Source organism: Molossus molossus, unplaced genomic scaffold (assembly GCF_014108415.1).
Source record: "Molossus molossus isolate mMolMol1 unplaced genomic scaffold, mMolMol1.p scaffold_m16_p_3, whole genome shotgun sequence".
NCBI lineage: Eukaryota > Metazoa > Chordata > Mammalia > Chiroptera > Molossidae > Molossus > Molossus molossus.
The window spans coordinates 114,738,421-114,765,485 of record NW_023425366.1 but is presented as its reverse complement, the minus strand read 5'-3'; the positions used below and the strand labels follow the sequence as shown (position 1 = coordinate 114,765,485).

General features: G+C 43.3%; 1 protein-coding gene across 7 annotated transcripts in view; it reads left to right on the top strand.

Annotated features, from left to right (window-relative positions):
• Positions 1–27,065, top strand: part of RBFOX1 (RNA binding fox-1 homolog 1) — a 1,464,646-nt gene that overhangs the window by 1,312,905 nt on the left and 124,676 nt on the right. For 6 of the 7 annotated variants that reach the window (XM_036278888.1, XM_036278885.1, XM_036278887.1 and 3 more), the window contains one exon: positions 20,771–20,914. The exons of the other annotated variant lie outside the window; for it this stretch is intronic. In XM_036278888.1, the coding sequence (XP_036134781.1) occupies positions 20,771–20,914 (144 nt within the window). The remainder of the gene's footprint in view (positions 1–20,770; positions 20,915–27,065) is intronic. 7 annotated transcript variants of the gene reach the window in all.

The window sequence follows — 27,065 nt, the reverse complement described above, 5'->3', positions numbered from 1 at the left end:
CTTTTTAAACCTAGCACCCAGCACCTATAACTAAAGGACCCCCAATTTAGAACAATTTTTATGGCTGCTGAGTGTTCTTATTATCCGAAGCCAAATGCATGACATCAAGACTGTAATGCTGACCACATTATCACCATGTTCTAACCAGGCAAGCTTATTAGTTTAGACAATTAAGAAAATACAAGTTCAAAATACTTGGTTATTAGGGAGAAAGGAGTCCCATAAATCCAAGATGTTGGGACAATTAGCATTTGCAGTAATAAAAATCAAGTCGAACACTAAGAAAATGACTATTATGGTTATTATTTAGCATTTACATAGCATTTCATATTTATTAAATGCCTGATAATCGTTTTTGGCCATTTCTTTTGGTATAATTCTGATAAAGGACATTTGCTATTCTAATGGGTAGCAGAAGGGGGGTTAAGTAAGAGCCCATTAAATTACAATTCACATCATCTTCCTATCCTCTTGCTCTCAACTCAGATTTGAGTAGAGAAAAAAAACACACAGAAATTCTGCTAAAGTGTAAGTCGGTCATTTTATCTCCTTCCTCTTTTCAGAGCCTCCTAGTGGCTCCCCTATTTCTCTCAGAGGAAAAGCCAAAACCCAAAAATGCCATTTGATATTCTAGATTGGACCCTGCAACCAGAAAAGGACATTAGTAGAAAAACAGGGAAATTTTAATTAAATCTGTACTTCCCTTAATAATACTATACCAATGTTAACTTCTTTGTTTGGATAAATGCACATGGTTAGGTAAGATGTTAGCTTTAGTGAAAGCTAGGTGAAGGGTGTGTATTATCTTTGCAATGCTTCTATAAATCTAAAATTATTTCAAAAATTAAAAATGTTTAAAATAAAAGTCAAGTTCTTACAGCAGCTTACAAGGCCTTGTATGACCTGTTTCTACTCCCTCGTTATAGTTCTGACATCATCTCTTATTCTCTTCCCCTTGATCTCACTGCAACAGCTTAACCTTTACTCAAGTTCCAACCCCAGGACCTTTGCACTGGCTGTTCCTGTTTCTGGACCATTGTTGTCTGAGCTCTCTGCATGGTTCAATTCTTTTTCTCAAATTTTAACTCAGATGTCACCTTCTCAATAACTATTCATTGAAAATTTCAAACACTTTCTGGTACCCCCTGTGCTTTGTCTCATGTTGTGCACACTTCTAACGTACTCTGTGATATTCTTGTTATGTTGGTGCTTATTATTTTTCTCTTCTACTACACGTTAAGTGCCTCAAGAAGAGGGATTTTCATGTGCTTTCTCCACTATGCATTTCTATCACAATTGTGTCTAGCACATAGATGAATATTTGTTGAACCTAAATATTAAATTCTGAATTAAAAGAAGAAACTGATACCTACTGGTAGCTTTGATAACTAGGGCATTGTATTACACACTAAAATATGTAGTTCTGTAGAATCCTCTTGACATCCTAAAATGTAAGTATTATTACAACCATTTATGAGGCTCTGAGAAGTCTCAACTTTTGCCTGAGTTCTCAGCCAAAACTCAGAGCCAGGATCCAAACCTGGATCATCTGATACTCATCTGGTCCTGTTTCTTGTACCATCAGACTGTCAGCCAAAATGACATCCCTTCATTAAAACCATGGTACTTAAGGATTAGAAACAGCATAATCGTAGAATCAGTTGTTCGTATGATTCAAACCTTCTCCTGGGGTGGCAATGCCGTTCTACATATCTAGAAGGAACATATTATTTCCCACAAAGGCCATAGATGATTCTGGGATATTGTGAGTTTTTCTTAAGTAATTTAATATGACACTTGTACTTTCAGTTTCCTGTTCATGGGTCTACTTTTGTTGTTAACTTCGACAATCCCTTATGAATAAAGAGTTTCATTCCCAAGAAGGCTGCATGACATCAGGGGGAGGGCACTGGCTTGGAACCTCAATGCATTAGTTCTAGGACCGAGTCTCCTATGTGCTACACCTATGTCGAGCTCGGTTTCCTCATCTATAAAATGGGTATGATTTTAGCACCAAATTCATGGACATGACGGGACATGAGAATAAGTGGTGATATAATTAATGTAAAGTAGTCCACACTGCCATTATAGTATCAGCATTCACTGGTACTGTTTGAATACAGTTGTTTAAATGAAGAAGTTGAAATGGACAGTACGTTTTCTTCTAGAACCTTCTTAGTTTCAGATTGCTAAGTTAGTTTAATATTCATGAACTATTTTCCTGATTTCAAGAGATATCTCCCAAATGCCTCTATTGACCACACGTCACGTTCATCATCACCATCATCATCCTCATCCTTATCATCTCATCATTAAACATCTATCATTTATGGAACAATTACTATGAGCCGGGCTCAATGCTATACTCTTAATATTGTCTTACTTTACCGTGTACTATGAGTCTGCAAAGCAAGTATTAAAAGCCCATTTTTCAGATCGGGAACAGAGGTTTCATCGAGGTTAACTACTTTACAAATTGTCACACTTAAGTTATGGGGCTAGACCTGGAACCCAGATATTTCTGATTTCAGAGTCTAGCCCTTCAGCAACACCAGGCACTGCCTTATTGCCAAGATAGTTTTTAAAGCAACTGCAAAAATGACCATAACATGACTCTTCCAGGGACCAGCTTCCCTAAATCATTGCCAGTTTATTCTTAAACGGCGGGCCAAAAACCACTTTCATTAGAATTGCCTGGTATATCATTACAAATGCACATTGCTGGCTTCCACCAGTGACGTGCTGGTTAACGTTCAGCAACCAGCAGGGGGCAGTGGGGAAGACGGACTTGAAGCATTTGCCCATTTCCATGGTGTAAACACTCCCACCATGGCCAGCTTCAGGCCACCAAAGCCACATGAGTGGCCCACCGTTGCCCAAAGACACAGCACGTCGTTGTACAGTATTTCCCCCATTCAGGTACGAAAACCTCAAGAGACCATAGCTAATAGTAAAAGTAAAAGATTTAGGAAATGATGAATCTTGAATACGTCTTTCATATACATATATAAAATTGTGGATTTATGTCATTTACATTTCTCAAAGGTCGTGCTGAGCGACAGGCTCACAGTACCCCTGACGTAAGCAGCCAGCGCTCACAGACAGGTCTGAGCAAGCTGCAGCAACCCCCGGGCCACCCCGCACTGCCCAGGTCAGCAGTCACCATGCTGCAGCCCTGCACTCTGCATTTCTAGAGAGCCCCTCGTGATCTTGGGGCTCACGGAGCCAGTGCCATTAGCTCTTTTGAGAGCACATTTGAAGGAAGAATATGAAAGGAACACAAAATACAATAGACATCTGAAAATGGTAGATGGCATGTCATATTCCTAGCCAATGCTCATGGACAGTTTTGCTAAATAAACTCTCCTATTACTCATCTTAAAAGAGTTTTTTTCATAAGTTGAATAAAAATAGTCCAGAATTTTATTTCATTGTGCCCTTCAATGAAGTGTGCTCTGCTCTATGTTACAGAATAAGGCAATAATCCTATTTCCTTTGCGGCTGGCAGAGGAGGATGGTTCAGAGGCCTTTCCTGAGAGGTTTAGGCAAAGATAACAATGTCAGGAAGCTGCAGGGCAGGGCTGAATGGAAAAGTAGGCTTGTAATCTCAAATTCAATATAAAAGATCGAAAGCATCATATCATCAGTCAGTGGTGAGTCGCTCATCAGAATGTTCCATCTGCCTTGGAATTCAACCTTGTGATTGTATTATGATGTATACATTATACATCTCCCTCTCTCTGTATATATAACCTCATAGAAAAAGCCCAGGCACATCTGAGGTCTTGCTTGATTCAGTAGAGAAACCATTTGAAACATCACCTGCTTTCACCCCCGACCCCTCCCTATTCCACTCACCTGAAAAATATAAACATCTCCTTTTTTTCTTTCTTTCTTTCTTTTTTTTTTCACTTATTGATTTTAGTGAGAGAAGAAGAGGGAGAGAGAAACATTGATTTTTGTTGTTCCACTTATTTATGCACTTATTGGTTGATTCCTTTATATGCCTCGACTGGGAACTGAACCTGGAACCTTGGCGTATCAGGACAATGCTCTAAGCACCAGGGAGTATCTCTTTTCTAGGTGGAGGTTTTAATTCAGGGAGAAGACATGCTCCCCAAATTAAAGGCTGTCCAATGGCCGGGTGCAAACTCTTGCTACATAAGAGATCCGATCTAAGGCTTGGGATTTGTCCTCTACACAATGATTTTGCTTTTGGAAGCTGCATATGGAAAGTAATTCATGGATATCCATGACTAATGTTTACTCGGTGCTTACTAAATGCCTTAAGTCTTTGGAAAGCACTTTCCACACGTTACTGTTTTAATCCTCCGACTGGTTCTTATCCAGTCACGTAGTCCATCAATATTTTTTGAATGAATTCACACTTTCCCATTTTAATGGAAGGTAAGGTGTAGAGAAGGGAAGTAACATGTCCAAGGCCAGATACTTGGGCAGTAAAGGCCCAGTCCCAAATGTTTTGCCTCTCTAGGGGGTGAAACAGTGGCGTTGAAGGTGTTAGGGTACCTCAGAGTCACCCATCAGGATTATTTAAAATGATTCAACTTGGGTCCACGATTTTTTTTTTAAATATGTCTTTATTGATTTTTGGAGAGAGAGGAAGGGAGAAGGAGAAAGAGAAAGAAACTTGGTTATGAGAGCACAGCATCAGGTGGCTGCACGCCCCCTACTAGGGATTGAGCCCGCAACTCAGGCATGTGCCCTGACCAGCAATTGAACTGGCAACCTACTGGTGCAAAGGAAAATGCTGAACCAACTGAGCCACACCAGCCAGAGCAAGGGTCCATAATTCTTTTTTGTTTCCTTTATGGATTTTAGAGAGAGGAAGGGAGAGGGGGAGAGAGACAGAAACATTGATGAGAAAAAACGATTGGCTGCCTCCTGCATGCCACCCACTGGGGATCAGGCCCACAAAGTGGGCACATGTCCTGACCAGGAATTGAACCGGCGATCTCCTGGTGCATGGGTTGGTGCTCAGCCACTGAGCCACACCAGCTGGACAGGGGTCTATAATTCTTAATGTTTAGTTTCAGTGGAGGCTCCAGGGATCTGCATTTTCAATAGGCTGCCCAGGTGACTTAGAGGTGATCTGAAGGTTACACCTGGAGAGAGACTAATATAGTACATGCAAATCTCTATACACTCCAAACCCGCCTACATTTCAGGTCATAAAACCTGCATTTTGCTAAGGTTGACCACAAGGTACCCCCACTATCAAGGTAGAGTCTCTCACCCCCACCCGCTGCACTCACGCTCCCCGAGTCTCAGAGCCTTGAATGCTTAGACATGGTACCTGCAAGGCCACCAAATTCAGTGCCTTCATGTGTCCAGGTGCAGTAAATTTCATCCCACAAACATGACATAGTGAGACATTGACAAAAGTTAGACTTGAATCCAAGTATCCTGAATGGAAGGATTGACACTGACTAGAAGTCTTTCGGCTGCGGTAGTGGTCTCCATACTTTCCTTGCCATGTGAAAAAATCACGCTTTTTAAGTAGAGAAACATGAACAATGGAAAAGGTTGACTACAAATGCATCACACCTTAAAATAGCCAAAGTGTTTCCTGGGCTGTAGTCCTATCTGCTTCTCCCTAACTCAGTAAGGGCTGGTATTGTCATTATTTCACAAATAAAGACATGGGGACGGAGAAGGTGGGTGCCATGCCCATGGTCACACTGCATCGTGTCTAATATTCAAATCTTACACTTGAGTCTCAACCTCTTCTCATTGGAGCCATGAATGACATAATTCGGTGAGAAAGAACCCCAGGACAAGTGGGTATCTCTCTGTCTTCAATTTAAGAATTGGACCCATCAAAAGGTTTGCCCGTGAGCCCTGCTAATGGACTACTGCCAAGTTTCTACATGAATAAGACTTTCTTCAAGAAATTTTCCATATGTCCCCTCCTGTCGAATTCTGTGTACAAAGGCCCTTCAGTCAGAGGACTCATCCATTGTTTGGTGATTGCATGGTTCACTTTTTTCTCCCTTATACGACTGGGAGATCCCAAGCCTCTCTGGGTATGTCTTATCTGTCTTTTATTCCTCTAGCAAATGTTCTTTATGCAAGTAGGAGCTCTTTAAGTAGAACAGTGTAGATCCAGAGTATTGGTTTTTCTATGAACCAATATGGTAAACTTCAGCCCACAGGCCAAATCTGGGCTGCCACCTATTTCTGTAAATAAAGCTTTATTGGAACACAGCCATGTTCATTGTTTACATATTGCCTATGGCTGCTTTTAGGTGCAGTGGGGGCTCGATGGTCCACAAAATCAAACTATTTACTATCTGACCCTTTAAGAAAAAGTTTGCTGTCTATCTAGGTGAGCGGCAAACTGCAAAGGAGATGCAGGCATTTCTACTTCCACAGTGTATTTCTTAGTATTTTTATTTCCATTTCTCCCCACCTACCAGTGCAAGAGAAATGAACCTACTGCTGAATAGGATTTGGAACTCAGAAGTAACCTGAATCATGCCAGCAGTTTGCAGAAATTGTGTACATTGTGAGCCAGGCTTCCTTGACTATTGAATGTCTATGAATAGACATATTAATGCTCACAAAGAATGATATCTACACATGTGTCCGTGGATACTGGAAAAACCCCAGGAGTCCTAGAACAAAACCCCCAGGGTGCTTGTCTCTTTGTTCCAAGCATTTATATAAAGAAAGAAATAATTAGTAACGAAAATCCAGGGATTTTTGCTGAAATCAGTTCTATCTTAAACTCATCACCAATTTTCTGCAACTGAATTATGCTTCAGCAGTTTTTCTTAGGCCCAGAAAATTAGCGTAATGTGTAGATTTGCCATTTGGTTAAATTAAATCTTGCATGATATGTTCAGGGGGAAAGATCTTTGAGCTAGGTGGATTTTAGAATTCACTACAAAATATTAACATGTTAACAGTTTTTTCTTTATGAATCGATGTTTAAATGGGCCCTGATTTCTGAGTGGGACAGGGAATGAAAGAAAACCAGGGGTCTCAGGTGGGATGAAAGAAAGCTGTAAGGGAATCACTCCAGGAGAGGGAGAGAGGGCCCAGCAAGAAGGAGAAGTTGCTGTCTCATTCAGTGATGCTTAGCGAGCTAGCCAATGAGAAAGCTCATCTTAATGATGTCGCCAGATCAGGGGATAGTGGCAGAGTTCTTGGGAGAACCTGACATGTTCATTAAATGAGTTGGGTGTGGGGGTGTCATTAATATAGAGACTCATGTCTGCGTCTTATCTGGGATTTATAAAGGTGGAAGCTTGCTGGCATAATTCAAAACTGTACAATGAGAAAGAACTAGCATGAAGCATGTATTAGGGCACCCACCATCTGTTCCCTAGGGTTCCCCTGGCTCAGCCCAGCTGGTGTGGTTTGCTGGTTGAGTGTCGACCCATGCACCAAGAGGTTGCTGGTTCAATTCCTGGTCAGGGTATATGCTCAGGTTGTGGGCCAAATCCTCAGTGGGGGTCATGCAGGAGGAGGCCAGTCGATGTTCTCTGTCATCGATGTTTCTATCTCTCTCCCTCTCCTTTCCTCTCTCTAAAATGAATAAAGAAAAATAAAATAAGATAAAAAGAAAGAACCTGAAGCGCAGAGGACAGGACAGGAGCTCTAAGGCTGTCTAGGAAGCCTGATACTAAAGGAGGGACCCCTGTCTGAAAGGAGAGTCGAGAGTGTTGAGGACTACCCTTGAAGACATGGGACTTGGGGCAACAATGGAAGGTGATGGGATGGCTGATCACTACTCCAAGTGACCCAAGCATGTGGACACCTTAAGCTCCACCACACCCACAGAAGCCACCGGAGCACAGGAGTTCCAGCAGAGCTCCTGCAGAATGACAGAGAAAGCAGACACACCACACCAGCTTCTACACCAGGAAGCATCTTGTGCCATTGGATATACTCTGCTTCCTCAGTCCCTTTGTCCCTTCTCCCAACCCCAGCCCCAAAAGAACAAGACCCAGAGGGGATAAAGGAAGATGGTCCCACCCATGAACCTTTTCCCACAGACGCTCAGAGTGCTGGAATGGTAGGGTGAAGAGGCAGGAAATGCCCCGCCCACTGCAAGTCCATCAGGATGCAAGACTGTAGCACTAGGAAGAGACATGGAATCTGACTGACTTGGGAGCTTTAACATGGACTGGCCTAAGATCGGTTCCAGCTTAAATCCATCACCACTTCCCTGCAACCAAATTATGTTGTCAGCAGTTTTCTTAGGCCTGGAAAATTAGCATAATGTGTAGAGTTTCCATTTTGGTTAAATGAAATCTTGCATAATATGTAAGGAGGGGAAATCTTTGAGCTGGGTGGATTTGAGGATTCTCCGTGAAATATGAACATGTTCTTTCTTTTCGAATTGATGACCAGATTGGCTTTGATCTGAACAGGAAGAGTGGGGTGCCTGTCAGAGTGGCCAGAAAGCTGCAGCATCTTCTTTAAAAAAAAATTGTTTTATTCCTTTATTGATTTTGGAGAGGAGGTGAGAGGGAGAGAGAGACAGAAGCACTGATGAGAAAGAACATGAATTGGCCGCCTCCTGCACGCCCCCCACTGGGGATCGGGCCCACAACCTGGGCATGTGCCCTGACCAGGAACGGAACTGGTGACCTCTTGGTGCATGGGTCGATGCCCAACCACTGAGCCACATCAGCCAGACTATGATGTCTTCTTTAGATGTCATGAAGGAAGTAGACTCAGGAAACTGCAATGCCACACTCTCAACCATTCTGCCACACTCTCAACCATTCTGCCACACTGCCCACCGTCTTCTGATGAGCAGGCTGAAAAAGCTCTGAGCCCCTCTGAACCTCAGTTCTTCTAAACAATAGGATCTCCCTCTGAGTCACCAGGTGTTGCAATCAAATATAATGCCTGCAAAGGGCTTAACAGAGTACTAATTGTTCAATTAATGTTTATTAAATGGCTACCAGGTGCTCTAGATGTTGATCCTCATAATAATTATGGGCCAGGAAGGGCACTTACCTGAAGTGACTCATTTGGGGTAGGTGCTAATAATAGTATTCCTTTTTTCCTAGATGAAGGAACTGAGGCCCAGAGAGGTGAAGTAACTACCTCAAGGTCACACAGCTAGAAAGTGGTAGAGCTGAAATTCCAACCCACACAGATTGGTTCCAGAGTCTATAAATGTTTACTCTTAGTAGCAGTGGTTATTTTCAGCCCCTTATCCCTGGAGCTACAAACCAAAACTTTGAATGTGAAGCAGAGAAAGAGCACTTTATAATCTTAGCATTCTGCTCTCTGATAAGCAGACAGCAATCCCCAATCCCACCTGCTATATCCCCAGGGATAGATATAGATATAGATATAGATATAGATATAGATATAGATACAGATATAGATAATAGGTATATATCAATATATATGTTAGATGCTCAATAAATACATTTTGAATGCTTGAGTAAGAGAACATGTGGTTTCTAGCCCAGTGAAGCCCCTGTCCCTTTCGAGGACAAAACACTTTTCCTTATTCCCAGATGTCTGCAAGCTGTGCTTCAATGACAGTACTGTGGACCCCGTGTTGGTTCTCCCCTCCCCCATGCCCATGTGCTGAAGCCCTAACCCCAATGTGATGGTATTTAGAGGTGGGAGTTTGGGAAGTAATTAGGGTTAGATAAGGTCACGAGGGCAGGATCCTCATGATGGGATTAGTGTCCTCCTAAGAAGAAGGGTTGGGAGAGACCATCCCTCCTCCACCATGTGAGGACAGAGTGAGAAAGGAGTGAGGCAGAGAGTGAGCCCTCGCAGGAACTGAATATGCAGGCACCTCGATCCTGCATTTCCCAGGCTTCAGAAATCAACGTCTGTGGTGTAAGCCAGCCAGTCTATGATACTGTGTTTTAGCAGCCCGAGCAGACCAGTACAGACACCTTGGCAGTTCATCTCCTTCGGCCCCTTGCATGCTCATCCTATATATTTAAAGAGGATAATTAAAAAAAAAAAAAAAATAGCCAAAGACTTTGTCAGCGCTTCCCAGCCTTATTCCCATCTGAGGACGCGTCATCATTCCAGCAGAGCATTGCATTTATTCGAGTTGAGGGAAACAGGGTGTTTTCCTTAAATCTGTGTCACCTGGCTGTGGAATCAGCCCCACCGAGCTAGGAAGGAGGCATTAACTACCTCCAAAGCTGTGTGATTAACTTACTTGTTTGCCTACAGAGCTCAAATGGAAAAGCAGGAAGCTGAGCAAACCTGCAAGAGCCCCGTTTTGAAGTAGGATTGCGAGCAACCCGAGACGGGGGTTTTAATTCACATTCCCCGGGCTTACCATTATTATTATTTTTTTTTTTCATGGAAAATAACTTTGCACAATCTTGCTCCATTTTAAATGGAGAATGTGCAATATTGTCTAATGCAGGGTCTGAAGTTGATTTAGTATGCATGATTTTCTTCGCCCGCCCCCACCCTTCCCTTCGGTTCTTTGTACACATTCAATATAGTTACATTTTTGCTTAGAACATATATATTTTTCCCCCTGAACTTTTCTCAATTGCTTTTTTATCAGGTTTACAAATCAAATCAAATAGGTATATTGCAGAGCTCTGTGATATTATTTTCTAAGCTTATAGTACAATGTATTGAATTATGCCAGTCCATGCCTTGCTCCTACTGTTCTCTGCAGATTGAGAGAGGGACTGTGGGCCCCGTAAATTCACTTGGCGCCCGGCATGGCTGGCTAAATCAAGACCGCCATTCAGGCTGCAAGGAGAGACAGAGCAAGTATTCCTTACACAAATCAATTTGGTCCCAAGTTCATCGCACTGGGTACTCAACCATCGCTCACATAATATTGTCAACTTCATCAAATAATGCCTCAAAGACACGCGCCGCTTTTTCTCTCCGAGAAAATCGGTGGAGGGGGCAGAAGCAGTTGGCTCTTCCAAAGTGCACTTTTTTATTTCTCACTATTAAGAGCTTTGTCCGTGCAGAAAATGAAGCCTAGAGGGGAGGGAAGATGCTGAATATTTAATAGGCGGATGGGGGCGGGGGGAACTGTGCTACGTTAGCATCGCATCTTGGGTGTTGGGTGTGATACCTGGCTGGCAGGATGGAGGATGCTCATGAACAAAGAAGCTGTGCCCAGGGAGGTTTCCTGGGATGCTGCGGTAAAGATTTGTTGAGTGCCTGCGTACTCTGTATCTTGGTGGAAGATTTAAAAAATGCATTCAATATTGTGTGTCTTTGGCATGGTCATATTCCAGTAGAACAGAGGTAAGCGGTAAGTACACTGGTCATTTTAAGAAATCTATGGTTGCCTGGCAGGTGTGGCTCAGTGGTTGAGCGTCGACCCATGCGTCAAGAGGTCACTGGTTCAGTTCCCGGTCAGGGCACGTGCCCAGGTTGTGGGCCCAATTCCCAGTGGGGGGCATGCGGGAGGCAGCCAATCAATGTTCTCTCTTATCGATGTTTCTCTCTCTCTCTCCCTCTCCCTTTCTCTCCGTAAAAATCAATGAAGAAAAAGAAATTTAAAAATTAAAAAAAAAACAAAAAACCCAGAAAGAAAAAAAATAAGAAGAACTCTGTGGTTAAGAAGGGTTCCGCAGAGGTGAGCACAGGACCGCCTGGTTTGCTTACTTTCCCATGGTCGACTGTCCCAGGGCCCTGTCCCCAGATCTCCTTCGGTCTCAGTCCAGACCTGGAGCCCACGTGGTCGGAATAGCAGCGAGTCTCACTCCTCTGTGAGAGTGCTTCACACTCACCTTCTGGAGCTGGGCTGATTGGACCTCCAAGAGAATCTTCACCTTGGCCCTGGGAGGCCACTGAGGGCTGACAAGCGTCCAGGACATGGGTTACATGTCCGAGGCTCAGTCTTTGCTCTGCCATTGTTTTGCCGTGTGACTCTGGACAGGTCCCTGAACAATGTGGAAAGCCGTGGCTCAGAGAGGTTAGGGTGACACCGTGGCAAAGGTGTGAGAGCACCCAGCACTATGCCCGCTCACAGCAGGACCTCAGCACAGTTCTATTTTCAGTCCCCTAGCCCAGGCCCTTTACGCGGCTCCACACTGGGCTTTTACTGTGACTGGAAGGTGGAATTCAGCATCAACTGTTTCAACTCAGGACACGGGAGGGGCAAATAAATGCCTTCCACAGCAGTGGTGCTCATTCCGGGGTCCATGGATGTCCTTCAGGGAGTTTGCTAACTTCCTGAGACCCTATGCAAAATTCGTGCAAGTGTGAATTTTCCTCCCAGGGAAGGGCCCACAGCTTTCATAAAATCTTCAGTGTGTCCATGAGCACAGTTATAGATTAAGAAATATACCTACAGGCTAAAGAGACATACCCCCAACAACAATAAGAACAAGAACAATGACAGCAACAAAGTCGCAGCTGCCGCTGGTAGAACCAACCGCATGCCAGACCCAGTCCTGTATCCGTGCTGGGTGCTGGACAGTGCCTTTGATTCTCACAAAACCGTGTAAGGACGTTATATCCCAAATTCATTTCATTATTATTCATTGTTTTTTACTTAAAACTTAGGTAGGTAGAGTTGACTCCCAAATAATCGTATTCCTCATTTTGAAGCACCTTTCACCATTGGCCAAGGGAAGAGTTTTCTTTCTCTTTCTTCCTTCCCTTCCTTCCTTCCTTCCTTCCTTCCTTCCTTCCTTCCTTCCTTCCTTCCTTCCTTCCTTCCTTCCTCCTTCCTTCCTTCCTTCCTTCCTTCCTTCCTTCCTTCCTTCCTTCCTTCCTTCCTCCTTCCTTCCTCCTTCCTTCCTTCCTTCCTTCCTTCCTTCCTTCCTTCCTTCCTTCCTTCCTTCCTTCCTTCCTTCCTTCCTTCCTCTCTCTCTCTCTCTCTTCTTTCTTTCTTTTTTCTTTCTCCTTCCTTCTCTCTTTCAAATCTATTCTCCATCTCCCCAAGACACCATCTCTGTAAGGGGCCATGTCCGGTGGGACCTTCTGCAGTGATGGAAAGGTTGCTCTCTCCCTCTGCTTTCTGTTGCTGTCTCAACCAATTACCAGTCTCCGTGACTTACAGGACAAGTGTTACCTTCCAGTTCTGGGCGTCAGAGAGGTCCAGCATGAGCCTCACCAGGCCAGTTCCGTGGCATCTTCAGGATCGAATTTCCTTCTGCAGGCTCGGGTAGTAGGGTCCCTTCCTGGGCGTCTCATGGCTCCCACAGGCCATCCTCACTTTTTGCCTCATGTGCCACTTCCTCCAACTTGGAAGCCAGCAATGGCGGGTTGAGTCCTTCTCCTGTCACACGTCTCTGTGCCTGGCTGCTGTTCCCCTTCCCTCCTCCACTTACAGAGACCCCTGTGGCTCCGCTGGGCCCGTAGATAATGCAGGATCCTCTCCCTATTTGGAGGTCAGTTGATTAGCCGCCTTAATTCCATCTGAACCCTAATCTCCCTCTGCCATGGAGATGACATATTCAAGGTCCCAGGGATCAGGGCACGGACCTTGTTAAGGGCCATTATTCTGCCAGCCACAGGTATCTTTGGAGCCCTTGACACCTGCCTGATGTGAATATTTGGTTTGATTCCACTATAATTGAAACTTAAACATTGACACTTAATTCAGTTATTAGAAGCCTTTTAGGTATGTTTTGAAAATCTTGGGTATTTAACTGTCAACTCTTCAGAGCCCGAATACAGGTCAGGTGTTTCCAGTGAAAAGGTTATGTCCATATTGGGATGATGAGCCAAGTCCTAGTCATATCCAAGCGCTCGAGGACTTGGAACAGAACAATAAGAAAGGATGTAAAATAGTGTTTATAGTGATTACATATCGAAATAACATTTTTGGTAAATTTGATTAAAATAAATATATTCTTGAAATTAACTCCATGTGGTGTTTTTTGTTTTTTTTTTTGTTTTTTTTTGTTTTTTGGTTTACACGTGACTTCTAGAAATTTTGCTTTTATAGTTTTCCTTTTTTTAGTGAATTTATTGGGATGATGCTGGTTAACAAAAGTATCAGGTTTCAGGTGCACAATTGCACAACACATCATCTGTACACTGTGTTGTGTGTTCACCATCCCATTCAAGTCTCTGTCCGTCACCATTCATCCCCCCATATGGCTTCTAGAGATTTTTTTTTACTTTTATTTTTCATTGATTTTTTTAAATGACCTTTTTTTTTTTTTTAAATCCTCACCTGAGGACATTTTTCCATTTTTTATTCAGATAGAGCGGGAGGGAGAGAGAGGAAGAGAGAGAGAGAAATATTGATGAGAAAGGGACACATCGAGTGGCCGCCACCCACACGACCCAACCAGGGCCGAGGACAAACTGCAGCCAAGGTACATGCCCTTAGCGAGAACCGAACCTGGGTCTCTGTGGACCGCAGGCTGACGCTCTAACCACTGAGCCAAACTAGCCAGGGCTTTTTCATTGATTTTAAAGAGAGGAAGGGAGAGGGAGGTAGAAACATTGATGACAGAGAACATCAATTGGCCGCCTTCTGCATGCCCCCCGCTGGAGATTTGGCCCACAACCTGGGCATGTAACCTGATCAGGAATCAAACCAGCAACCTCTTGGTGCATGGTCAATGCTCAGCCCCTGAGCCACACCAGCCTAGCATTTCTAGAGACTTCTAAACTTCTATACGTGGCTCCCATTTTATTGTATTGGACAGGGTTGCTTTCCAGTGTTGATCAACTATCCTTGAACTATATCTAGTGCTGTGTTGTGACTACATGTGTTTTTAGTATTCATCATATAGGGGAGAAAAATTAATGTTCCTCTACCCTTTTAGGTTCTTACATGAGACCCCACCCCTTGCCCTGCAACAAGAGAAAACAGCCGAAGTTTGCTAACACGTATACCTCCTCTATACATGGGAGATACTCAGGAAAACTGAATAATCCCCAAATGGCCCAAGCCACCACCTTAAAACAATCTCCATCTAAAGACAAAAGATGTTGAGGGATGGGCACTTATGGGCGGTTACCAGGAAAACATAGTTAACAAGAGTGAGGTTATTATGCAGACTGAAGTCAGGCCTCCTACACTGCTAGGAGTTTCTTGTGATTTTGGGTCGTGTTCTCTTCTGGTCCAGGAAGACACCCTTAAAATACAGATTTCCCTTATCACTGTAAATGTCCCTCACAAAACACTAACTTTTACTGTTTTCAGAACTTCTTCTGTGTCTGCTGTGTCTCAGAAATAATCAGCTTAAAATAATTCTTATGCCAAAGAGGTCTATTTTGGGGTGGCATCATTTGCTTTTCATCATCAAATATAGTTTGGTGCAATTCTTGTTTTATTTCTAATCATTGCCCCTCCTACCCACACACACGCTCAACCCTGTGCTTCCAAATCTCTCATTTCTCTCTGAATTCTAAATTCTGCTAAAAACATTCCCACATTTTACTCACCCATCTGTGTGACAGTCACCTCCATTGCCACCAGGAACTTGGAATCACACACAGTTCTGGGATGGAAATCTTTTACCCTTGCTTGCAGCTGAGGCAACTGGAGCTCAGAAGGGTGTACGGAGCTGGGCTAGTGAGTGATGGAACAGGAGTTGAACTAAAAGATGTCCAGCAAAAATTCCTCACTCTTGCTTCCGCCCTGGGATACCTGGTCATCCTCAGTGGACGGCAGACAGGCCCACGCAGCGTGTCTACACAGGCTGAGAGAGAAGGCCGTGGGGCAGGGCCAGAACCTGGAAGGCACATACTTCTCCACCACTATGCATATTCTCTCCAACAGTCATCGCTGGATTGGTCGATATCAAAATCCAATTTCAGCAGGATTAGCCTTGGGATGCTCAGAGCTATTCATTGAATTAGGAACGATTATAGCAGAGGGAGCCCCGCAGTTCTTTATTAAGGTCTTTGAGGAAGTGCTAAGTGATCTACAGGAGATTAAAGCACCAGTGGTGTTTTCTTAACATTTATAACCTATGCCAATATCTGGGGAGTTTGTTTATTAGGAAAAATTATGTGGCACACATCCTGCCTCCTAATAGGGCCTTTGAACTGGGCCAGAGCACAAGCTGGCTTCGCCGTCCTAATGAGCTGATTTGGGAAACTCCGCCAAGTGCTGCCTGGAAACCCACCTCCGGAGGTTAATGGGCTTCCCATCCATGTAGGGTCCTGCAGCCTTTTCTGTGTGACAGGGAGGCTGCGTCTCATGTCTTCTGCATCTGTGGGTCTGAGGAATCAAGAACAAAAGCTGAGGGCTACTGATACTGTCAATAATAATGATGACAACCCTAATGCCCCCTGTTTATGCATGGGACTTCCATGTCACAAAGCCTTTGGTGCCATTACCCCCTCCAAAGGGCCCAGGACAGATATAAACTTACTTCATGCATATGCAAACGAAGGTCCAGAAGTTAGCAGTCATGCAGCTCAGTCATAGCAAAACCAAGCCCATTTATTTACGCCGCAGGTATTCATGTGAAAACTTACCATGTACTCTAGGTCAGCAGATACAATTGATGCTACTCTGCCCCCCCCCCCCCACCACCACCACCAGGGGCTATTTGAACCTCAGAAGATACTTTTAGTTGTTCCAACTCAGGAGTTTGGAACACCACTGGCATCTAGTGGGTGGAGGCCTGGGATGTTTCTGAAGTCCTACAGTGCACAGAACAGCCCCCCATCAAAGAATCAACCAGCCGCAATGTCAACAATTCTGCCCTTGAAAAGCTCTGCTCTAGGGTGGTCTCCTCTCCTGAAGTTTATATTCCGGTGGGGAAGACAGGCACTGCACAGATGCACAGACGCATATAACATAAAGGTAAGAAGCAGTATATGCTATGGGAAAATTCAACAGGCAAGGAGAGCAAGATGCTGATGCAACTGGCTGAATAATGGGGCCAGTGAAGACCTCTCTGATGGGTGATGTCTGGGTGGAGACATGACCTCTGACCTTCTGATCTTCCAAACCTGGTTATGAGGAGCATTTCCAATCCAGCTGGGTCCCACTCTAGAGCCAAAATGACTTCTAAAATCAGACCTGGGTCAATCAACAGTTCTCCCTTCAGCAATTGTTTCACAAAGCTTGGACATACACCAGCCTTGAGGAAGGCACCTATAAGCCAGGTGGTCCCTGCCTTTCAGAAATACACATTCTACATGTTTGGTCTCCCAAGCAAGATTCTTAGCTTTTTCATGTTCTTTTATTTTTGTCCTTAGAAATTTCACCCTGTGTCTTTGCTTCTTAGGGATACAGTGATGGCTTGACTCATCTGTGTGATATACAGTGCTGGGCTCAGGGAACCTACTGACAAGTCCTTGTCCTTAGAGAGTGTTGATCAGCTTTGGGAGGCTGATGGAAGGCTTCTCAGCCCAGCATCCTTGCATCCAGGGACAGGTGCAGAAAGGCAGTCTTTGGGCTGGGCTGGTAAAGGGAAGACTCAAGTTTCCTGTCTATTTTGGGAACTCATTAAAGTGACCAGTGTGACAGATGGGAGCCTGGGGCAGCTCTGGCAGGAATGGATATTCTCCTCTCTCTACTGGACCTGGTTGGGGGCCAACCCTTTCACCAGCTTCATGCTGCCTGATGTGGTATGAAGTACATTCACCCTTTGATAACAGCTGCTCATACTACATCCACTTCTGGTTTGTTTATAGGGGACTAGTGGGTTTCAGGGTGGCTTTAAAAAAATTATGTCCATGTCTTGGTTTAGTAGTGGCTTTTAAAAAATATGTCCATGTCCTGACCTTCAATAAATCTGTGAATGTGACCTTATTTGGAAAAAAGGGTCTTTGCTGCTGTGATTAAGATGAGATCATTCTGGATTTAGGGGGAGTTCTAAATCCGATGACTACTGTCCTTATAAGAAGAAAAAGGCAGGAGATTTGAGTCTTAGATGCATAGAGTGAAGAAAGTCATATGACATGAAGACAGACATTGGGAAGATGAATTCAAGAGCCCCCCCCCCCCCCCCAGAAGTAGGAAGAGGCAGGGAAAGCTTCTCTCTTAGAGCCTCAGAGGGAACATGGCCCTGAAGGCAACTTCTTTGTAGACTTCTGGCCCCACAACTTGAGAGAATACATTTCTCTTGGTTGCATTAAGCCATCAAGTGATAATTTTTAAAGAAACTAATAGAGGGACGTAAAGGACAAGCATGTTCTGAGTATGTTTTCCCTGAATGGTCTCAGGAAAAGGGAAAGAGAAAGCTCACACCCCAATATACTCAATAGGAGAGTCAGGAAGGGTCACTCCCATGGGTCTAACCCTGAAACATGCTTGAGGCTGTGTCGTAGCTGTTTTGTTCATTTCCTGTTGCATTTGGTCCTCAGCACAATCTAGTCCTTTGTGTTAAATCACACTGTGTGACCAGACATGCTCAGTCTGAACAAAAATTTCTTCTGTTATTCTCTCTCAACCTCTGGATTCTGACATCCTTTCCATTCACCCAACATGTCTGAAGCACTTTTGTTTCGTTTTGTTTTTCTTACATGTTTTTAAAAAGTAATTTAAAAATTCCTTTCAGCACACAGGTATTCCTACATCACAATTTATGGACATTTGTATATATGCACACGCTACAAAGTGATTAATAGAGCGTTGTATGTTTTTATCAAAGGAAACAACACAAAGATTTCTCCAAAGTCCTGTTTGACTAAAGATGATTAATTTTAATTTTCACATGAGCGGCATAATGCTATTAATCATTTAATATGTTTAATCATAATCTCTGTAATTCCTAATTAGGTTTATTAAGCTGAAACAGGCAGCAGTTACACAGAAACCCACATCTAAGTTCCTTCTTGGTATGAGGATATGGGAAGGAGCTCATAATTTGCATTTGAGCTGCAACTTTAACAGAAAGGAAAAAGTGAACTGAACATGTCAGTCCCAGCTGCTGCTTCTGCAAATTGAAGAGTGCTAAGACCCCTGACCCCTCCAGAAAGTGACAACCCCATGATTCCTGGTCATTGGCATCTTGTGGACATGTAATCACATGTCACTACCAGTAGAGAAAACACAATTCCTGTTCTGTTTGAGGAGCAATATTTTTCTTCAGTGACCACTAGAAGGTGGCCAGGTGCACCCTTCACTTGTTTGTTCTTTATTCATATGTTCATCATCCATTCTCCCATTTAGACAGTGAGTCAGCCAGCCATTTAAATAGGCCATTGTCATGTGTCCACCATGGCTCACGTGCTGGGCATGTCACCCTGCTCTGATCCTTAAGTGCCTCCTCAGAGCTTGTAGGATAAAATCTAGACTTTTGCTCACAGGGTTCTTCAAGATCCACCCCTAGCTGCCTCGGCAGTGTGCTCTTTGCCAAGTAGGCGTATGTTATTGTGTCAGTCTGCACAGGGTCTTATAAGGTACGCAGTATCAGTATTATTCATTTTCCAGACTAGAAAATGATCACCGTCCTCCTTCGTACTCCAAGAGCCTGAGCAAAATTGCCATTGCCATCATAACATGGCACTTGGGAGTGGAAGAAATCATCCAGTAGGGCTTTTGATATGAAACCAGCTTGCAAAGTAAGCTGGAGGTCTTGACTTCAAAATGCAATTTAGGGTGGTTAGGGCGGATAATAATGAAATTTGCCAGTTAATACAAGGATTGATGAAAAAGTCGCTAAGTACGTTCACATTATTTTAGCATATATATATATATATATATATATATATATATATATTTCACTTTGTAAAATTGTTTTTATTATTTTACACCTAGCTGCCTGCATTGATAGGTTTTCTTTTTCTGTTATATGCTTCTAAATTGCTTATAAGTGGGTGAGGACGGTTCTTTGCTCATAATTTAATGAGCTTCCACGTAGGTTTTCTTTCCATCTTGGTTTCAGAGAAGCAGCTCTCTGATAGGGATGGCATCAACTGCCACCTAGAGGCAGTGTGTGCTAATTGCAGGGAAAGTACCTAAAAATGAAGCCTCTCTTGAGATGTTGAAACTCTTGAACTGCAAGTATTGGCTACGACGATACCAAATGCTACTGTGACTTTTCTCCTAGTTCCTGCCTCTATATGGGTGTCAGTGTAATAACATGTTATCCAGGCTTTTATTTGGGAAGGGTGCGGTGGAAGACAAATGAGTTATGTTAATGTAATCTGCTTGTCCAGCATGGAAGCCACCAGGCACATGTGGTTATTGAGCACTTGAAATGCGGCTGGTGTGAATGAGGAACCGAATTTCACATTGTCTTCGATTTAACTTGTTTACATTTAAATAGCCACACGGGGTGGACTGTAATGGACAGCACAGGTCTACACAAGCAAGAAACAAAAAGTTCAAACCATAAAAAATAAAATAAGTTACTCAGATGGTTATTTGAACTGCAGAATACCAAAGAACCTTTTCTAATGTTTTAGTATATTTACTAATATTTTGTCTGCATGACCTCGACAATTATCTGGGCATATTCTAAGATTTTGAACAGCCTGGGTTAAGAGATACACCCTCCATGCCTTTATGAGTATCATCCCCTTCTTGATGACCTTTTTCTCCGATTGCCTGTTAAAATTCCCCACCCACCCCCCAGCACCAACTAGCCAGGCTCTTTGTTCTATTTTCTTCTTAGTGCTTACTTTCTCCTGTCTGCTCCATATTTATTCACAAGTGTATTGGCTATCTTCTGTGAGAATTATGCTCCATGAGGACAGGGATTTTTGCTTGCTTACTGCTAAATCCCAGAGCCGTGATGGGCACTCAGAGTTCAACAAACATTTATCGAATGAAAGAAATTATTCCTGCCCTTATTTCCTTGTTCTGGCATTTTCCTACTGCATAGGGGAAGCAAAAGCATTTTGGAAAAGAGCACTTGGGTCCACTCAGAGCCTCTTTGCTTTGCTCTCCTTACTTTAGCAGACAGATGACGCAGCGCCGACGGATGGCCAGCCCCAGACACAACCTTCTGAAAACACAGAAAACAAGTCCCAGCCCAAGCGGCTGCATGTCTCCAACATCCCCTTCCGGTTCCGGGACCCGGACCTCCGACAAATGTTTGGCGTAAGTACCACCTTTCTCCTCCGCAGTACCAGCCCTGGGGTCCCCAGAGCCTTTCCCTCCATGTAAGTTCTTGATATTTATCACAGGTGGGTGAGATGTTTAAAATGGAAAGGTGGGAATTTTTAATCCTATTTTGTAGGTATATGGCAGTTAGGATCTTTTTATGATTTGGGGATAAATTTCTTTGCATGTGCACACTGTATTTCCACTTTGCCAAATGGTGTCCTTCTAATTAGTAACTCAAGTAGCAAATGGAAAATTAACTCCCAGATCATATACTGTTGAAAGAAGCCCATTGATGATCCCAAATTTAGGAGCCTGGACTTCATGTCATGGCTGAAATAAACATTATGTCTCATCTTGGGTCTTCTCTCTGTTGCAGTAGCCAAATTGTCAGGACATATTCAAGCATACTTACTCTTTCCCAGGCACTGTGCATTTAGATGTGTGATGCAGCTGTAGAGAATAATTAGTTCTGCCTGAAACTTCCTTAACAGACAAAACACAACCATAGCTAGAGATTCCTAAATCTGACTTACATCCCACGGCATGCATTCTCCGGGAATCACTGGGGACAAATTCCGTTTCCCATTGTGACGTTGCATGCAACCCATCGCAGCCTCACCCAGGCACCGTGCTGAAATGCAGAGACAACCAGAAGTCACCACCAACTCCGAGAAAATAAATGATAGGGTTGCTTCCTCATGGGACATCGTGACCTGAACAATATTGCTAGACAATATCTGCACTGCCCGCCTTGGGAAGGGACGGGCTTGCCATTTCTTGGGGCTCAATTTCACCAAAGGATAAGACGATGATGAACTTAGATAGTATTCATGTTTGCAAAGGTAGTCAGGCTATTTATCTGTGACATCCAGCATGGGTGGGAAGTATCTGTGGATTTAATGAACAGAATTACATTCTTAACATTGGACTTAGAGTCAAAGTTGGCTGCCTGGAGATTCTTCTAAGAGTTTTTGGATGGATACAAATAGGACAGAAGGAAGAAGAAAAAGCTTGACGTTAATGCCTCATTCTGGGTAAAGTTGTTCTCATTCCCCTAGGAGAAGGGAACTCTGGCTCATGGCCCCGCGACTGTGGGGTTAGCTTGCACCTTTTATTTCTTTAACATGCATGATGTTTATCAAGTGTCCATCTGACACTGGAGCTGAACAAGCGTCCTACTATTTAAGATACCCAGGCTTGCATCCTGACATTTCCGAGGAAAAGGTCAGCCTCTGCACTTTCATCTCTCTCATTTGGTAATAACCTTGAGTGGAGCCCTCTGACTCTTGCAGAGCAGAGATACCCTCGGGCACTTGCAGGTCAAAGATGACTTTGAAAAGTGCAGAGCATTCAAAGTGAAAGTGGAGGTTAAGTGTGTGGGAAGCAGGGAGACGGGGTTTGAGTGATGGGAAGCTAGAGGAATTACATTCCTGTTGCCACATCAGGTGAGGAAGCCGTCTTGCCCGTCAGTCTGTCTTCACTCATCAGGCGTCACTGGGATATTGGCTTTGAACTGGGTCCTTTCGATGGCTATCTGCTGCTCTTTTCTGGTGTCCCTCATGGACCCGCAGCCCAATTCCCACCCCAGAGGGTGCTCTTGGCTCCCTGGTCTTCTGGGTGATCTTGAAAGTTACTGGAGAGCTACGTGGCTACGTTGGAGAGGCATTTAAAATATTCACAGCTAGAACTCCCAAAGAAGGGTTGACTACGTGAGCCTCTCTGCCCTTGCAGGGGTGGCACAGATCGATCGCGCTCCCAGTTGTCAAACCCTGATCAAAACCTGCTGGTTTCACAGCCGCTTTTCTAAACAATCAACGTTGTCAAGCAACTGACAAGATGTCAGTTGGACAGGGCACTAGATGCACTTCCTATTTAGGAATTAAGAAAATACAGCATACGTTCAGTCACATTAAAAGTAATCTTGTTTATCACAAACAACATCTGTGTCCATTTAGGAAAGTATGCAAGATTTTTTTATGGGTTTTATCCATAAAAATTATTGGGCACATATGGGTTCCTGGACTCTGCAATGACTCTGAGGCCTCCTTGGCTTGCAACCATCGTTCTAAAGAAATGGAATTTTAACACTAAAAAAAAAAAATCTATTCTTCCTGGCCAGACATCTGTGGTGGCAAACGCACTCTGGTTATATGAGACACTTAGTGGCATGAATCACATTGAAAGGCATCTGTAAACATTGATTGGCTTCCTACACCCCAGTTTGAGAGAATTAAGCGTGGTTTCCTCTTTTGAGTCACACTTACTTGAAAAAAAATCTCATTTTAATTCCAATTTGGTATTTTCCAAGTCATTTGGATGAGGTACCTTTTCTTCTTTTGTTGGCGTATTTTGCCTTTGTCCCTTCACTTTGGCAGAAGCTATAATGACGGTGATGATGGAGAAAAACCCTCACAACAATCTCTGTGCTTTTTTTCCTTGGTCTCTTTTCTTAAATATGGCCAGGAGACTTTCAAACTCAAAACACAACAAGACAAAAAAAAGAGCTGTCCCCTTTCTCAAACTGCTTAAAACCTGGCAGTGTTCATGCAATTTCTGTGACCATTAATAATTCGCCGATGAAGCTTGCAGCCTCTGTGGACGTAATGGTTACCACGGTGCCTCATGTTTTATTTTCAGTCTGTGGCTCCAGCATTGATTCCTTGTCATTCTGGTTCTCTTTTCTTCCTTCTCCTCTTTTGAAGCCATTTGTTTCTGTGTTTGTCAGGAACTCTTCTAGCCCATTATAGATTTTCTTTTTTATTTCTTTTGAGATAGAGCATTCCTTGGTCAAGCAGTTATGTGGCTACAGGATCCAAAGTAGAAGTCTTGTTAAAGCACCAGTTGAGGTGTGAGTGAGTGGATCTAATATGTGATCAGGGCATTGGTTCTGGATGTTTCCCGAGAAAGAATGTTGGTTCTGGCCTGGCTATTTGCTTCTCGAGCCCTTTCTTGATTTTCAGGATCCTCCATGAGCATGTACTTCCTTTACACTGAGTTCTTGATGATCCCGTTAGAGGAATGGATGGATTTCCACCAGATTACACAAAGATTAATTTAACCTGATATTCAAGTTTTTAGCACTTCTGGGTTTGGGGAAGAGAGAAGTGGTTATCATATATCCAGACCACTGATACAACACATTTTGTTGTAGAATTATTTTCAGAAACAGCTGCTCAGTGAGTTTCAGATGTGCACACTACCCTTGATGTTACAACTTTGGTTTATGGTTTTGTTATCAAAATACAGACTCCCTGGGCATGTGATCTACTGAAGTCTCTCTTTATGGTCACACACACACACACACATACACACACACCACATGACTTTCAGAACATGCAAAAGGAGTTTTTGTGATGACCTTGGCGGAAATAAAATAGAGTAGTGGAGATATCTACACCTTCAATATCGATGCCAGAGTTCCACCTGCTGTGATATAACGTAGTGAAGCCATTTTTGTGGACATGGCATGGTACCCCCTGTGTCTGCATTCTGAACATGAAGCTGACCCCAAGAAAACTCAGATGATGCCTTTTCTTAGCTTCTCTGTACGCTCTCGGAACTAACCTTTATGCTCAGGTTTCATGCTGTATCCATTGAACATCTTGCAGTTTTCTCAGAGAAATATTATTTGATCTGAGGATGTCTACAAATGCCTGGTACATATTTGCCCACTTGCGTGCTTCTAAGCTCCTGGATTTCATCCTTGACGCAGCCATCGAGACACCTTGCGTGGATTCCGAGGCGTTGTTGAACGCTGCTGAACATTGGTGTTGAGCAAACAAATGCTAGTTATGTCTTCGAATGAGTCGTGTCTATTTAAACTGAAAATGTGCCAGCTGTGTTTACATCATTAGTACCAAACTTCCCAATTAAACTGTTGATACTATAAATATAGCACACAACTGTCTCAGAAAGGCGGCTGACATCAGCATTCTTCTTACAGCTCGTTTCCTTGGCTCCGAGCATCATCAGCCCAGTGGCAGCCGCCACAGAGGCAAACATTTGAGACCATTTCGGGGCATATGGTGTCATCCTTTAATTTAGGGAAAGACACATGCTAAGATTACTTTTCGATTGGTTCTTTCTCAACCAGATCTTTTTTTTTTTTTTTTTTTTTTTTTTAAGAAGTGTTTTTGTGTTGACTGCTTAGAGAGTGTTCCGAAGATGACATTTGCTTCATGGTTTGGGAAGAAGTCCTTTTCAAGCTTCTCTATCCATAAATGTGTGTGCTCTCAGGCTCTCATGCCTCAAATACATATGACGGCATCTACGTGGATGGACTTTTCTGAGGTTATATCAAAATTACTGCTTCAGAGGAGTTCACAAAGCTGGAGGATTTTTTTTTTACTGTAAAATTTAGTTCACCTTTCAATGGCAAACCGTTCGTTTCCCCAATCTGAAATCGCATTCATTTTCTATTTTTAATGATTTTCTCTGCCCAAATCTAGGGCACGGAGAATACTCTGTAGAAGAGTATTCTCTTGACTAAAGGACTATTTGAGTGTCCAGAAATTGCAGGGTGAATTCGCTACATGATTCTTGGTATTTCCATTGTATGGGGAGGCCTTGTTTTATTGCACTTTGCTACATTGTGCTTTGCAAATAGGACATTTTTTTTTTTTTTTTTTACAAATTGAAGGTAAGACCCTTCACCGGCAAAAAAAAAAAAAATACATCTGGAAGAAGGCTCAGATGATGGCGAGCATTTTTTAGCTAACAGAGCATTTTTAGATTAAGGTTATGTACATTTCTTAGACATAATACTATTGCACACTTAATAGGCTATGGTATAGTGTACACCTAACTTTCCTATGCCCTGGGAAACACAAAAATTTGTGTGCTGTTTGCTTTATTGCCATGGTCTGGAGCTGAACCTGTGACATCTCCCAGGGGTACCTGTCCATGCTGGCGTTCTCCCAGCTCTGCTCGTAGCTGAGCCCAGTCTTCTTGATGTCTTCCTGTTCTTCTACGTCCTTGGGAAGTAGAGGAACACTTCTGTGCAACAAGGGAAGCCCAGCTCTGTGATTCCCTTGATGGGTACCTGTTCTGAGCAATGGGAACATGTCAGTGGCACAGGATGACCTAGCTTTGGGTTTCTTGTTCTTGTAGTCAGAACTTTCACTTCAAGGTCTTGAGCCATTTATATTCAACTAGAGTGGGCATAAGTTTTTCTGTCTTTCCAAGTAAGGTAGATTAGTGGTTCAGTGGATAGCCTCTGTATGTTCCAAATAATTAAAATATTATTTTTATTTATTAATTTTTAGAGAGAAAGGAAGGGAGAAGGGGAGAGATAGAGACATTGATGAGAGAGAACATCAATTGGCTGCCTCCTGCATGCCCGCCACTAGGGATTGGGCCCACAACCTGGGCAGGTGCCCTGACCGGGAATCAAACCTGTGACCTCTTGGTGCTTGGGTCGATGCTCAACCACTGAGCCAGCCAGTAGTTATTTATTTGTTTATTTATTTATTTATTTTAAATCTTAGTAGGGCCCTCTTGATACTCTCAGGGCCTCCCAGCGTTCTATGACTGATGCTCCTTGGTCAGGCAAGTTGCCCTCAATAATCTGCATCCAGACTGTTCCTTTTCTGCCTTACCCTCCCTCCCAACCACTCTGTCCTCTGCTACATAGAGGCGACTCCATGCTTGCTACCCAGAGGAGAGAGAGAGAATACAGAGTCTCCTAGGGTAATCAAAGATGCAATAAAAACCAAGGCTACCGAAGCAAATGAACAATAGAAAAGCTCAACATAAAGGAAAAAGAGGATGGAAATATTACGTAGTATTGCCCTGTTTATGTTTAAATCACTAACACGAACATTTGCTCTCATTCTGCGTCAGGGTAAAATTCCCATCTCATTTTCCTCTGGGCTGTGTCGCTCAGTTTTGTGCCACCCTCTCCTACCTGCACTCAGAAATCGTCCCCTTGACATCATGTGATTGAAGAAACAAAAGATTGACAGGATTCGAAGGGCAAGGAAAAGGATTTTGGATCATCAGATGCTTCTGGTTTCAGGATGCACATTTCTTTTTTTTCCTTCTTAAGTGTGAATCACGAATTGGTTGATAGCCCTGGCCAGTTTGGCTCAGTGGTTAGAGTGTCCAGCCTGCAGATTGAAGGGTCACAGGTTTGATTCCTGGCCAA